Below are 14,409 nucleotides of genomic sequence, written 5' to 3'. Positions count from 1 at the left end.
GTGCAGGGTGATGTCTTTGATGTAGAAGGGGAATGTATTTGATCTGTCCCCTTCTCCAGCTATCAGCAAATTTATGCCAAGGGCTTGGAGGAACTTTTATGGGACACAACCAGACAGTAGATCTTTGTTGTTTAGCAATGTTCTCTGTGTATATCATCCTATTCCCTCTTCTGTAGCTGAGGAATGGGGTTTTCAAGAATGGATTTTTGAAGAATCAAGAAACTATAGGTCCTTTGAGTACTTTTCTATAATGGACCCTATTGCTTGCTTACCTCACAGCCATTTCCCCACAGTCCCTCCTCCTTAGCAGAAATCTGTTAATGTGCTTAAATTGTATAGAATGGGAAAGGTTAATCCCATCCTCAACTCAAAGATAACTCCTAAGTGATTTAAGGTGATAAAGGCGCTCTCATTTGGTTTGCTAATAGTTCGTTCAAAGAGGGCTGCTGGCTTGGACCTAGCCAAGGAAATGTGAGTGGAAATTTTCTCATGCCCTTTTAGGTAAGATTAGGAAACATCCAAGAAGGATAGTCTCTTCTTCCCACGGACTGTGTCATTCTGTATGTAATGGCTGGAATTGCAGCAGCCATTATGAAACATGAGGAATGCTAGTCCGAGCACAATAATGACATACTACAATGGCAGAGCAGGATGGAACAAAGATGTGGAATGGGTCCTAAGATCTCCATACCTAACAATTTCTATTTTGAAAGAGAACATCTCTTCTTTTCTTTATTTGTAGGAGACTATGTTTTCCTTATTGTTTGAATTGGATTGGGTTTTCTCTTACTTACAAACAAGAGCACCCTCACTGATGTAGGGAGATACTATATGAGGCAACCACGGAAATTCTTTAGCCACATTTAAGCCAGTCGTTCTGAGAGCTGTAGGTCATCAGTCTTCCTGGCCTGTCTCTATGCCTGGTGGGCATGAGGTAACACTAGCTCAGAGAGCTGATTAACTTAACATGATGCATTTTCTTTGCATTACACACATGCAACACACACACACCTCTCAAGAATATGAAAAATGCCAAGAAGCCAACTCAGCATAGCCAAGTCAAGCATGGAGGGCTAGAAATTTCCTTATTAATTCCAACCAACAAGAATCAGGTAGGTGTACTTTGACAAAAGGAGAATGGCTGATTTGAGGTTACCCAGTTTCTGGAGAATACCAAGGCCCAGCTCAAAGGTCATGTTCTCCATGAAACTTCCCCTGAGCCTTCGAGGCCAAGTTCATCACCCCTTCTTCCTCTTCTCCTGTTACTGTATGCACTTCCACAGTGTCTGAGAACCAGCAGGCCAGTGTTTGGTTCCTTTGTTAGACTGTGAGTTCACACAGGGCAGGGTACTTGTCATAGCCTTTGTTGTATTCATTCATTTTACAACTATTTATTGAGCTGGGTACTGAAGCTGCAGTGGTAAGGAAAAGCAGATGTGCCCTTACAGTCATGGAATTTAGAGTCTAGTTGGAGGCAGACAATCAAATCAGTGCAATAATCTGTTCATTTCTCTCCACGAACCAAATGACACACACTCTGTAAGGAGCTCAGGAATTATCTGTTGAATCCAGGCACAGAATTTTCAATATTCCAGAGGGTCTCTTATGTGCCTGAAGGCTTTCCTAAGTTCGTATTGTGGAGGAAAGGCTCCCAGAGGCAAGCAGGGTCCAGACCCAGTGTGCAAGCTCTTTTTAAAGAATTTCTTAAACTTTATTTATTTATTTGACAGAGATCACAAGTAGGCAGAGAGGCAGGCAGAGAGAGAGAGAGAGAGAGAGAGAAAGGAGGAAACAGGTTCCCTGCTGAGCAGAGAGCCCGATAGGGGCCTCGATCCCAGGACTCCGGGATCATGACCTGAGCCGAAGGCAGAGGCTTTAACCCACTGAGCCACCCAGGTGCCCCGAAAGCTCTTTTTAAAGCCTCTGCCTGCATCGTGCTTCGTAACATCTCATTGACTAAAGCAGATTGTGTGGCCAGGCTCAAGGTCCATGTGGAAGGAGGTTACACTTTGGATGGATAGAGTGAGGGAGAACTAATTTGGGACGGTTACTGTACCAATCTGCCACACTATTTTAAATTGTGGGCTATGTTATAAAAACCTTAAACTCAGCCAAGGAATTTAAACAATGATCATTTGAATCCAAGAATAAGTTTCTTGCTATAAATTCACACTCAAACTAAAATTTGATTCAGACATTTTACATGGAAAATAATGATGTGGTTCACAACGAGCAGTGAATCTAAGCCTTTGGTCTTTAAAACCTTTACACAGTGCTTAGATGAGAGAGTGGGGGTATTGACAGCCACGCAGGTTAAGTTTTTATACTATTTACAGCTTTTATATAGCAGCTTTTATACTATTTACAGTGAGGGCAGTTTTCTCTTGTGACATTCGTAATGAGAATAACTGACTCTTCTCCCCCACCACCAGTTGACTAGTTGGTCCACAGCAGCAATCCCCACTATAGCTTATGAAACTTATAATCAATAGTCAACACTTCTCCTCTGTTAGGTTATAAAAAATTAGTTTTTAGATTGGGTTCAGAGTATAAATTTTTATTTTAAAAAGGAGGGCAAATAGAACACATATGAAGAAATCAAGTAGGACTTCTGGGTGGCTTAGTTGGTTAAGCATCTACCTTCAGCTTAGGTCATAAACCTAGGGTCCTGGGACCGAGTCTCACATCAGACAGCTTGCTCAGCGGGGAACCGGCTTCTCCCTCTGCCCCTTACTCCCCCTGCTTGTGCCTGCTCTCTCTCTCTCTTTGTCTTGCTCTGATAAATAAATAAATAAATAAATAAAATTTATAAAGTAAATAAATAAAACTTAACTTTAGAGCAGACTCTTAAATCTTAAAGTCTAAAATGTCTCTGCATGTCTTATTTGGAGAAAATGTGATTAAGAAAAAATATGTTCTAGATCTGAATGGAGAATTAAAAACTGAGTATGTGAGTCTGGTGGAAAGATTATCTACCCAAAGGCATCATCATAACTCCATATCCTGGTCTAAAACTTAACCTAAAAGTTAATTGAATCAGTTAATACTAAAAACGAAACTAATTTGAGGACCCACTCCTTCTTTGTTCTTTCCGGTAAATCTGTAGCTCACTTTCTGAGTTCTGCTTAATAAGGAACTTGTAGATCACAGAATACATAGCATATAAGAAAGTGCTGGAAATGGCTGGGATTGGCATAGATTTACTACAGCAATATCACTTATAGTGTCTTTGAGCTCAACAAAACATTCAAGGTATATACACAGGATGAGGAGAGTTAAATAGGAGTGCCAAACCCATACTGGGTTTCTCCATTTGATTTTGATTGTAAAAGCCATCAAGAGGGTTTGAACGGCCCTTAGAAGAGTGGAAAGAGGTTCTGAGCACACATACAGTTGGCCTACCATGTGCATGTAGAAGCAAGACTAAGTCCCACTTTGAAATATTCCTTTCATGATGGTTTAGCCTATAACGCTTATCCATCCCCCACATCTGCTCATGATTCATATATGTGGCATGTGGACCTCATTCCTCTTTTCTGTCAAACATCTGAGTATTCCATGGACTCAGTTTTCTATAGACCACCCTGAGGTTTGAACACAAGAAACTGTAACATTCTGGGGTAATGAGACACCCAGATTATGGGCTTCTTTCTGCCTGTGATTCGTATACTGGCCAGACAAAGAAGCATCGAGAAGGTTGCAGAATTAAAAAGTGAATCTCCCTTTTCTTAATACTTTTTTTTCATTTGTCAGTTTGAAATTTGAAAGTATTCATCTTCTTGTCCATGGCATTGATAGCGATCACCCAAGGTCATCTGAAATTTGAGTTTTTAATCAAGATAGGACTCATTTTTTTCCTGAAGAATACTTCAGAGTTCTAACTTTAATGGTTTAATCATCACATCCAAAAATTGCTTCTGGCTCCTTGTGAAAATTGCTTCTTTGTATGAGGATCCTGTTAGAGTAAAAAGGTATTACATTCTCACAAATAACATAATGATGTATATAATGGAGATAAGGACATTAGATAGATCAGAATGGAATGAATATTTAGAAGTATAAGATTCCTTCCAAATAAATCCCTGAACGAACATCTGTAAGTATTGTGCAGTCAGTCCTGCCTTAACATCATGGGATGTGAAGGGGCAGGGGACTTGAAATCACTGGGTTCAGCATCCCCAATTTGCACTTGCAGAAATGTTGGCCCAAAGAAGTTGTTCAAGGTCACTTGCTCAAGGTCACTCAACTAGTTTGGCTGAAGGGAAAGTCAAAGTTTTATGAATGACCAATATGACAGCATTGGTTCTATTACAACATTTAATAGTATTTTTATCCAGTCTGTCTAAGTAATAGACACATATTTGTTAAATACCCACTATGTACATGAAATATCTAATCTATTACAGGAATAAAATAGATGGGCTTGTGCTGTTTTGTAGTTATTCGTCTTTCTGTAGATAGCATTAGACATGAGACTACTTTAAGAGGCAGCAGGGAGAAAGGAGAAAGCATAAGGTTCATACTTGGCAAGCCTTCTGGGAGAAGATAGGTTATGAATTAATTAGAAGACACAGGGTTACCATTTTTGAGTATTGGATAGGAAGAACTTTCTATTCAAGAGGTTTGGCAGTGAGGGAACATAGAGGATTTTTAAAGATTTATTTATTTATTATTTACTTGGGGAGGATGGGTAGAAGGAGAGAGAGAACCCTCAGGCAGACTGCCTGCTGTGCATGGAGCCCAATATGGGGCTCCATCCTGGGACCCTAAGATCATGACTGAGCTGAAAACAAGAATTGGATGCTTAACCAACCATGCCACCCAGGTACCCCAAGTTATTAATTGTGTCCTATGTGTTTCCTCTTCTAGAATGGAGGGAATTAGCTCAGGGATCTGTAGAATTGATGGTGCTTGCCAAATGGAGATGCATTTGTCAGAGGACCTAGCATGGCTTGATGGGCAAAAGTCAGCAACAAGTTCTATCAAGTTCAACTGAAAGGTTGAAGCTCTACGCAGGCTGTGGTGTTTGGTGATGGTTTTAAACAGAGAGCTGGAAGTGATTAAAACTGTGGGGAGGAAGAGAATCATAAGAAAAACATCAAAGAAGATTTATTACATGACCGGCCAAAACAAGAGTGAGACATGGACAGAAATGTCAAAGGTTCCAAAAGAGAACCACGTTCCAAAAGTTCAGCACAAATTACTGGAACTTTTTTTTCTATTTCTTTTATGAATATATCTGACAAGGAAAAATACTAAAATCTAGTTTTAATTTTTAAGGCATTTCCAGGTTATATCTTAACAGCAATATAGGTTAAAATGGATAATAGTTTAAGAAGAGGGCACCTGGATGGCTCAGTGGGTTAAGCCACTGCCTTTGGCTCAGGTCATGATCTCTGGGTCCTGGGATCGAGTCCTGCATCGGGCTCTCTGCTCGGCAGGGAGACTGCTTCTCTCTCTCTCTCTCTCTCTCTCTCTATCTGCCTGCCTCTCTGTCTACTTGTGATCTCTCTCTGTCAAATAAATAATTTTTTAAAAAAATCTTAAAAAAAAAAAAGAATAGAGGATCATTTATTGGCTTCTAACCCAACCTTCCACTTTTATGGATAAGGAAGGTGTGACATGGCTGACTCTTAGCACCACAGTGTCCTGGGAAACTTTAAAATGAGGACTCACCAGGTGGATCTGAACTGCTGCTCAAAGCCATAAGGACAGTGGGGAGCAGCTATGTCACTGAGTGTGCCCACATTAGTGTGAGCAGCTATGGGAGAAGGGGCTGTCGAAATCCCATGGTGCAGTTTTGTTCCTCAAAGAAAGCCGTTTCATCTTCAGCATAACATTAGAACCATTAGGTCTAATGCTTTGACGATGTTTAGTATAAATTTCAGTAGGTTACTATGCATTCCCATTAGCCAGCACACCTGTTCTCTAACCAGCCCAGATGAGTAGGCATCACTGTGGAGTGAGAGTAGTCGTCAGGCTAATCATGACTTTTAACTCGGGTTGGAGGCCATCAGCACTCCAGGGAGACCCAAGGAAGACAGGACACGCTTTTCCCCAACTCCCCTCCAGCATTTATGTAGGCAACCCTCCCCCCAACCTTGGCCCCTTAGTGGTAGCCAAGGATCCTGGGAGCATGTTAGAGCTGGATTTCAGACCCTCATCCTAGACTTTCTGTTTCAGTTAGTCTTAAAGTGGGGCCCAGAAATCTGTAGCTTTAAAGTTGCACAGGTAATTCGAATATACAGCCATTTGGGAACCACAGCTTATAACATACCATATTAAATGTCGTTTTGCAAAGGCTTAAAAATAAGCAGGATTGGCATTAATTCTTCTAACAAGACCACTCCCCAGAGAGTCCTGTAATCATAGACAGTGAAAATGTTGATCCAGCCCAAGCTTGCTTTTTACCTAGAAAGTCTTCTTTATCCCCCTTCTCGTTGCAAACCAGGGACAAGCAATTGCAACCGTGGACGTCATCTGGTGGTAGTTACTGTTGTGCTCAGGATTTTGGAAAGACTTCTGTTTATTTGGCATGCTCCACACAAGCCTGTCAGCCCCTGGGGATTTGTGGCATTTGCAGAACTTACAAGGCAGGCAACATAAAAATATATAATTCATAGAGTGAACTATTTTGGAGCTCCCTTCACTTTTACAAATTGGCCATAAAATAGAAACCACAGACATAACATTCATATAACCATAGTTGCCAAGAATGAAGAATCATTTGGGGAGTGGGGGAGGATGAGGACTTTCAGTGTGTACTTCTTTATAGGGCATCCAAAGAAAGAGTAAATGTTCAAAATTTGTATGTAATTCCAGTTGGGGTATGTTTTTTCTCCTGACAATTGTCAAATATCTGTTGAAAAAGGAACGAGGCTATTGAGGTTGACCTTAAGAGTCGTTTGAAAGTCATTAAACTTATCATCTGAAGGCATTTGCTTGTCTTGATAGACATTTCAAGTGTATTTAGGATTTCTTATATGTTTTACTATGACTTATTGCTTTCTGGTTTTCCCTTTCCTGGTGGAAGAGGTTCACAGTATCCAAGGCTCTGTGATCGCCTACAGTAGACTGGGGGAAGGAGCGAACTGGAAACTGGATTTTTTTTTCCTCCTCTTCACCCATTAGCTGCTTTGGCATTCTGGGAATTGCATTAGCTTCTAAAACATGTCTTCTGGAAGGAGAATGAGAGCCTACTCAACTCCTGTCTGTTCCACCTGAGCATTCCAGAGACTTGGGTAATGGGTGAGTAATGGCCAATGACACTGGTTGTGATCGTTGACCGTTGACAAAAACAGCATTTAATGGAGTTGGACACATGCAAGACATAAAAGAGGAAATAGTCTCTCTCACGGAAGTCATACTAAACATTATTTTCACCATTTGATGTTATATTAGAGTGTCTTCTTAGGGGTCAGGAGAGCCACGAGCTGGGTTTTAGTTGTTATATGCCACTTTTCGATCTTGAGAATGCCAACTGATCTCTCTGAGCCTTGGTTTGCTCATCTAAAAATAGTCATGATATCTCCCTCACAGAGTAGTTGAGAGGATGAAAACACAGCATAAGAGGAAACTCAAGCCAAGCTAAACACAATCGGGCTGGGCGAGAGGGTGACAGAGAGCAGTAGTGCGGGGGTGAGGAGGGGATTGGAGTGGGTGGATTATTCATAATTGCTCTAGACTCAAACTCTGCTGTTCTGTGAGTCTATCATCATTGGAGAAGAGGGGGGCACACAGGGGAGTTACTTAGGTGCAATTAGTGATACTTAAATTATTTGGTAATTTAACCTCCCAGAGAAATGCCCAGCTAGAATGAAGACACGCTATTTGACTCAGTGTCGTTAACAAGGATTAAAAGCGTTTACATGGCACAGAGCCTAGGACAGGGTCAGGGTCAGCATCAGCCTTTCATAAAAATCAGTTCCTTTTCCCCCTTCTTTTCCAGAAAGAACACTTCAAATAAAAACTGGCAGTGATTTTTAAAGCAGACCTTCAGGAGCCAATCTATAGCTCTACCAAAGCGGAGATGAATCAACTTGTTGCTGTTGCTAATTTTATCACCTTATCCAACATCAACACATTGATTTCGCCTGCTTAAATTTGCCAGTTTCCAGAGTATTACATAGGTTCTTTTAGAAAATGATTTAAAAGCCCCATCCTAACTTTAAGAAAGGTTTACGTTTGCGCTGGTGTATGTTGTGTCTTTAACAATCACCAGACTGATTCCAGTTTCATCCAAAAACAAATTTTTAGCTGTTTTCCTACCCTGTAGCTGTGTACTGGTGTTTAAAGAAATGGTAAAAATAGAGTCACGGTGGGGATGTTAGGCTCTCTTTTCTTTTAAAATGTTATTATAGATACAGCTGTGGGAATGATGCAGGGATTTTTGTTTTTATGTAGGTTTTTTTTAACTAAGGTCTGATTGACATGTAACATTATTTTAGTTTCAGGTACACAGCATAATGATTTGATATCTGTGTACATTGCAAAATGATCACCACAGTAGGTGTAGTTAAATATGTCACCATATGTAGTGAAAACATTTTTTTGTCGTGACAAAAGTGTTCCTCTTAAATAACAAATATTTATAACTTATTTGGTAAGCTCCCACAAGGCTAATGAAAGAATTGGAATGAACATTTAAAAAAAAATTTTTTTTTCTACACGTATTTATTTGAGAGAGAGAGCATGAGCCGGGGGTTGGGTTGGAAGGAGAGAAGGAACCATACTCCTGCTAAGCAGGGAGCCCAACTCGGGGTTCAATTCCAGGACCCTGGGATCATGACCGGAGCTAATAGCAGACGCTTAACTGAATGAGCCACCCAGGCACCCCATGAGCATTTTTTTTTTAACTAACAAATAACCAAAAGATAGATAATATCTTTAGTTATTACCAAAAGGAAATAGATGGGAAGCCTGCTCTTGTGTTAATGACTCAGAAATTTCAGGAGACATCAAGGTTTTCACTGAAGGTTTATAATTATAAGTGCCTCAGTTCTTCACGTAAATCTTCTAAGATACATCTGTACTCTTGGGGTAAAGCACTTGTGAATGTAATAACTCACTACTTCTTAGGCAGCAGTTCAGGTATAACAAACAGCTCTCCCTTGCTCTACTAGGCTGTGCTAGAAGACAGAGAAGATGCATTCGTCCCAACTCTTAAGACGTTTATTTCTTCGGAGAAATGAAAATTTGTGTTTATATTGGCAGCTTTGTCACCCCAACCTGGTTATTATGGGAAGTCCAACTTACAAACACTGTTAATATCCTATTATATTGCAACCTCCCTAGATCATGACCTCATGAAGAACACCATATATGAATTATCTGAATATCTGAACTTCTGCCATTGTTGCCAGTGAGCGTACTCTTTGGGCACTCACTGACAAAACTATAAGCAAAATGACCTAGTATAATGATTATCTTTCTACCCTGATGCCTTTTATTATCATTTGGTCAGAAAGGTCAACTGTATTTGAAGATTCTCCTGGTCTCACATTTTAGCGGAATCGTTGTGTGAGTTATGTTAAACAGCACATTAAATCCCTCATTGAAGTCAACCAATGTTTGTTGAGGCCCTATATATATGTATATGGCATGTTCCAAGCAGTATGACACACAATAAAAGATATTGACTGGTCCTAAAACAACAACCACCACCACAATAACAAGGTATCTCTCATTAAAAAAATATATATACTGGAGAAATTATATCAAAATGGTACATGAAATAACTGCTAAGTGAGTGATAGAGATATTGTGTTTTACTCCAATGGCAAGTAGCCAAATTTACTCTAATGGCAAGTTCGAAATTCATGAAATATTACTCTGCATATAAAATATTTCAGAAGGGACACCTGGGTGGCTCAGTTGGTTAAGCAGCTGCCTTTGGCTCAGGTCATGATCCCAGCGTCCTGGGATCGAGTCCCACATCAGGCTCCTTGCTCGGCGGGGAGCCTGCTTCTCCTTCTGCCTCTGCCTGCCATTCTGTCTGCCTGTGCTCGCTCTCTCCCCTCTCTCTCTGATAAATAAATAAAATCTTTAAAAAAATAAATAAATAAAATAAAATATTTCAGAAAAGTAAGTAAACCTGTAATTACAATGGCAAAATTCATATTATATACAGTAGGCAAGTTAGGATATTTATGTTTATATTGTACTATAGCTTTGGGCCTTTTATGGCCTTTTGTTTTAGGGTATGTTCTGAATGAATGACTTCTAAAGATCTTTTGTCAATTGTTACTCAATGTTGAGCATTCAAGATGGAAATATTATCTTTATTGGGGATATAAATATTTAATCAGTGGCTTTTCATAATGGCTTCTTAGTCTATCAAAATCATTGTAAACTGGATAATTCAAAAAGAAAAAAAGGGCATCCATATTGGGAAGGAAGAATTAAAATTATCTCTGCAGATGACACAATCCTGTATATAGAAAATCCTAAAGAATCCACACAAAAAAGCTGTTCAAGCTAATAAATGAATTCAGCAAGACTGAAGAATACAGGATCTATATACAAAAGTAAACTGTTTCTATCAGTGAACAGTCAATCCAAAAATGAAATTAAGAGAACAAATCCATTCAAAATAGCATTGAAAGAGTAAAAGGAGTGTGAGGCTTATATACTGAAAACTATAAAACATTGTGAAACAGATGAAATGAGAACTAAATAAAGTAGAAAGACATCCCATGTTCATGGATTGGAAAACTTAATATTACTAAGATAGCAGTAGACCCTAGATTGATCTACAGTTTCAACACAATCCATATCAAAATTTCAATTGCCTTTTCTTTTTTTTTTATCAGAAATTGACAGGCTAGTTCTAAAATTCGTATGGTATGCAAGGGATCCAGTATAGCCAAAAAATCTTGAAAAGGAACAAAGTTGGAGGAACTCACCCTTTTCAGTTTCAAAACTTATAACATGGCAAGAGTAATAAAAACTGTGTGGTACTGGCATAAGAATAAACACATAGATCAATAGGGTAGAACTGAGAGTCCAGAAATAAATTCATAAATCTATAGTTAGTGGATTTTCAACAGGTACCCAACAATAGAGAAACAATAGAGCAAGAATAGTCTTCAGTAAATGGTGCTGGGACAAATGGCTATTCACATGCAAAAGAATGAAGTTTGATCACTAGCTAACATCATACACAAAATTAATTCAAAATGAATCAGACCTAAATGTTTCCACTAAAACTATAAAACTCTTAGGAGAAAACATTCATGTGTTAGGCAGTGGTTTCTTAGCTGTAATACCAAAACCATAGCACACTGAAGAAAACTTAGATAAATTAAACTTCATCAAAATTAAACACTTTTGGACTTCAAAGAACAGTCAAGAAAACCCGCAGAATGGGGAAAAATATTTGCAGATCATATATTCACAAATCCAGAATAAATATAGTGCTTTTAAAACTCAATAATAAAGAGACAAATAATCCAGTCTTAAAATGGGCAAAAGATTTGAACAGACATTTCTCCAAAAAAAATATACAAATGTCCAATAAGCATATGAAATATGCTCAACATCATTAGTCATCCGGGAGATGCAAATCAAAACAATGAGATACCACTTCACATCCATTAGGATGGCTATAAAAAAAAACAGGCAATAGCAAGAGTTTGCAAGGATGTGGAGAAATAGGAACTTTCATGAATTGCTGGTGAAAATATAAAATGGTGCAGCTGCATTGAAAACAATTTGGCAGCTCTCCAAAGAATTAAACAGAATTACCAAATGATCCAACAGTTCCACTACTAGGATATACACAAGATGAATCAAAAACATATGTCCACATAAAAACTTACACACGGATGTTCATTGCAGCATTATTCATATTATTCATAGTAGCCCAAAAGTGAAAACAATCCAAATGTCCATCAACTCATGAACATATAAACAAAATATGATATATCCATACAATGTAATCTTATTTGGCCATATAAAGGAATGAAGTACAGATTCACACTATAATATGGATGAATTTTGAGCACATTATGCTAACTGAAAGAAGCCAGACACAAAGGTTACGTATCATATGATCTTATTTGTAAGAGATGTCCAGACTGCTATAAGTGAAAACCATAGAGACAGAAAGTAGGTAAGTGGTTTCATGGGACAAATCGGTGAGGGAAATGAAAGGTGAGTGCTGATGGGTATGGAGTTTCTTCCAGGGGTAATGAAAACATTCTGCAATTAGATAGAGGTGATAGTTGCACAACTTTTGGATACATTAAAACCACTGAATTGTACACTTGGAAGGGGTGAGTTTTATTGTGAGTTTTTATTTATGTCTCAATTTTTAGTTACTGGATTTTTTCATGACCACTCTACAAATTAAGTTCTAATAAAACATAACATAACTTGCAAAGGCATATTGTCATCAAAGCACATATTTGTATGTTTTGTTCCTAAGAAGAAACAAAAGAGGCTTCCTAATTATTCTTAAAGTTGACCTGAAATTTTACCAGTTTTAAGTATCAGGACATAAAGAGAGATAATGAGTTCAAGATTTCTCTCAAGTTATATTATGAAGGTAAAACATGAGTTCATTGCTTCCATTCTCACATTGACTTGACAAGGACCCTTCTCATTTAGACTGATTAGACATTTGTTGTTCTGAAGTTGAGGGAAGAATCCTAGTTGCTCTAACCCAAAGTCTCATTTTTTTCATTTTATTTTATTTATTTTCAGTGTTCCAGAATTCATTGTTTATGCACCATACCCAGTGCTCCATGCAATATGTGCCCTCCTTAATACCCATCACCAGGCTCACCCAACCCCCCACCCCATGGTCCATATATACAATACAATATCCATCAGAAAGGGTGAATACCCAACTTTTGTATCAACATGGACGGGACTGGAGGAGATTATGCTGAGTGAAATAAGCCAAGCAGAGAGAGTCAAGTATCATATGGTTTCACTTACTTGTGGAGCATAAGGAATAACACAAAATCTCATATTTGCTCTCTCATTCTTTCCCAGGTGCTACCTTTCCCCAGCCAGGTGGTGTACAACAGAGTAGGCAAGTGTGGGAGTCGTACTGTGGTCTTGCTTCTGAGAATCTTGTCGGAAAAGCACGGATTCAATTTGGTCACGTCAGACATTCACAACAAAACCAGGCTTACTAAAAATGAACAAGTAAGTTGTCTTTGCCCGTGATTCAATGTACTTCGGTGTCAATTCATTTGTGTAATTAGTGGGTGTCTTATAAGACATCCTTCAAACACCTAACAAATGAATACCAGAGTTGCAGCATCATACTATATTTTTGCCAGAGTGTAGAAGGAAATTTAAGTTAAAGGATCTGAAGGAAGTCTTTAGACGGGAAGTTTCCCTGAAGGGATACTTCTATTAAGATGGATGAAGGATGGTGTACACGTATCACTGTCTACTTAGCTGAAATTAGCAAGGCATGATTCTCAAATAATTACACCACTGAGCTACAAATTATGCTGACATCCTGACAAGAAAAATAACAACAAAATTTTCATATTTCTTTTTCTGCTTTTTTTCACAATTGCCATAAGTCTTTATGGTTATATTCAAGAGAAAATTCTCTTTGGGCCAGGAATCTGATCGAGTGATAGAGGAGCATGAGCTTCTTGCTATGGGTAAGCTCAGGGGATCTTGAACTTGCAAAGCAGCACTTGGCATATTCAGGGGAAGCCAAAGAATTACCCCATTTCCCAGGAAGAAGTCTGCCTCGATGTGGCCAAGTCATACCAGTGGGCATGCTGGTGGAAGATTAGGGGTGCTATAGTCTGCGGGGAGGCTATAAAGACAGGTTTTACTCTGTAGCTTCTACAAAAGCAAGGTAAACAGTCTCCATTGAGGTGGCTTGCTCATGTTCAGAAGTTAGGCCCAAGGCTGTCACGGTCATTTTACAAGGTCAGTTTTGTTCTTGGTCTTAACAAGTTGCTTTTGTCCCCTTAGATACTTAGAATGGATAGCTACCAGCATAACTCTGAGTTCTTCAGAAAACAGAACCAGTAGGATGAAGATAGATAGATAGATAGATAGATAGATAAAAAGGGGGTTATTATGAGGAGTTGGCTCATGCAATAATGGAGGCCAATAAGTCCCACAATCTGCCATCAACCACCTGGAGACCCAAGAAAGCCATTGGTGTCATTCAGTCTTAGTCCAAATATGAAGGCTTGAGACCCAAGGGAGTCAATGATGTAAATCCCAATGCAAGGACAGGGGAAGATAAGATGTGATAGCCCAGTTTACTCAGTGAGGCAGAAAAGAAGGGGAGAATTCCTTCTTCCTCTTCATATGTTTCTATTCAGGACTTCAAGGGAGTTGATGATGCCCTCCCACACTGGGGAGGGTGGTCTGCTTTACTAAATCCACTGATTCAAAGGCTAATTTCCTCTGGAAACACCCTCA

The 14,409-nt window shown here is 39.0% G+C and overlaps 1 protein-coding gene across 1 annotated transcript in view; it reads left to right on the top strand.

Annotated features, from left to right (window-relative positions):
- Window positions 1–14,409, top strand: part of UST (uronyl 2-sulfotransferase) — a 294,693-nt gene that overhangs the window by 149,001 nt on the left and 131,283 nt on the right. Inside the window, exon 3 of the mRNA XM_044247116.1 lies at window positions 13,000–13,155. Coding sequence (XP_044103051.1) covers window positions 13,000–13,155 — 156 coding nt within the window. The remainder of the gene's footprint in view (window positions 1–12,999; window positions 13,156–14,409) is intronic.

The sequence above is a fragment of the Neovison vison genome, chromosome 1, assembly GCF_020171115.1.
Source record: "Neovison vison isolate M4711 chromosome 1, ASM_NN_V1, whole genome shotgun sequence".
Classification (NCBI taxonomy): Eukaryota; Metazoa; Chordata; class Mammalia; order Carnivora; family Mustelidae; genus Neogale; species Neogale vison.
This window is presented reverse-complemented; position numbering and strand designations above follow the sequence as displayed.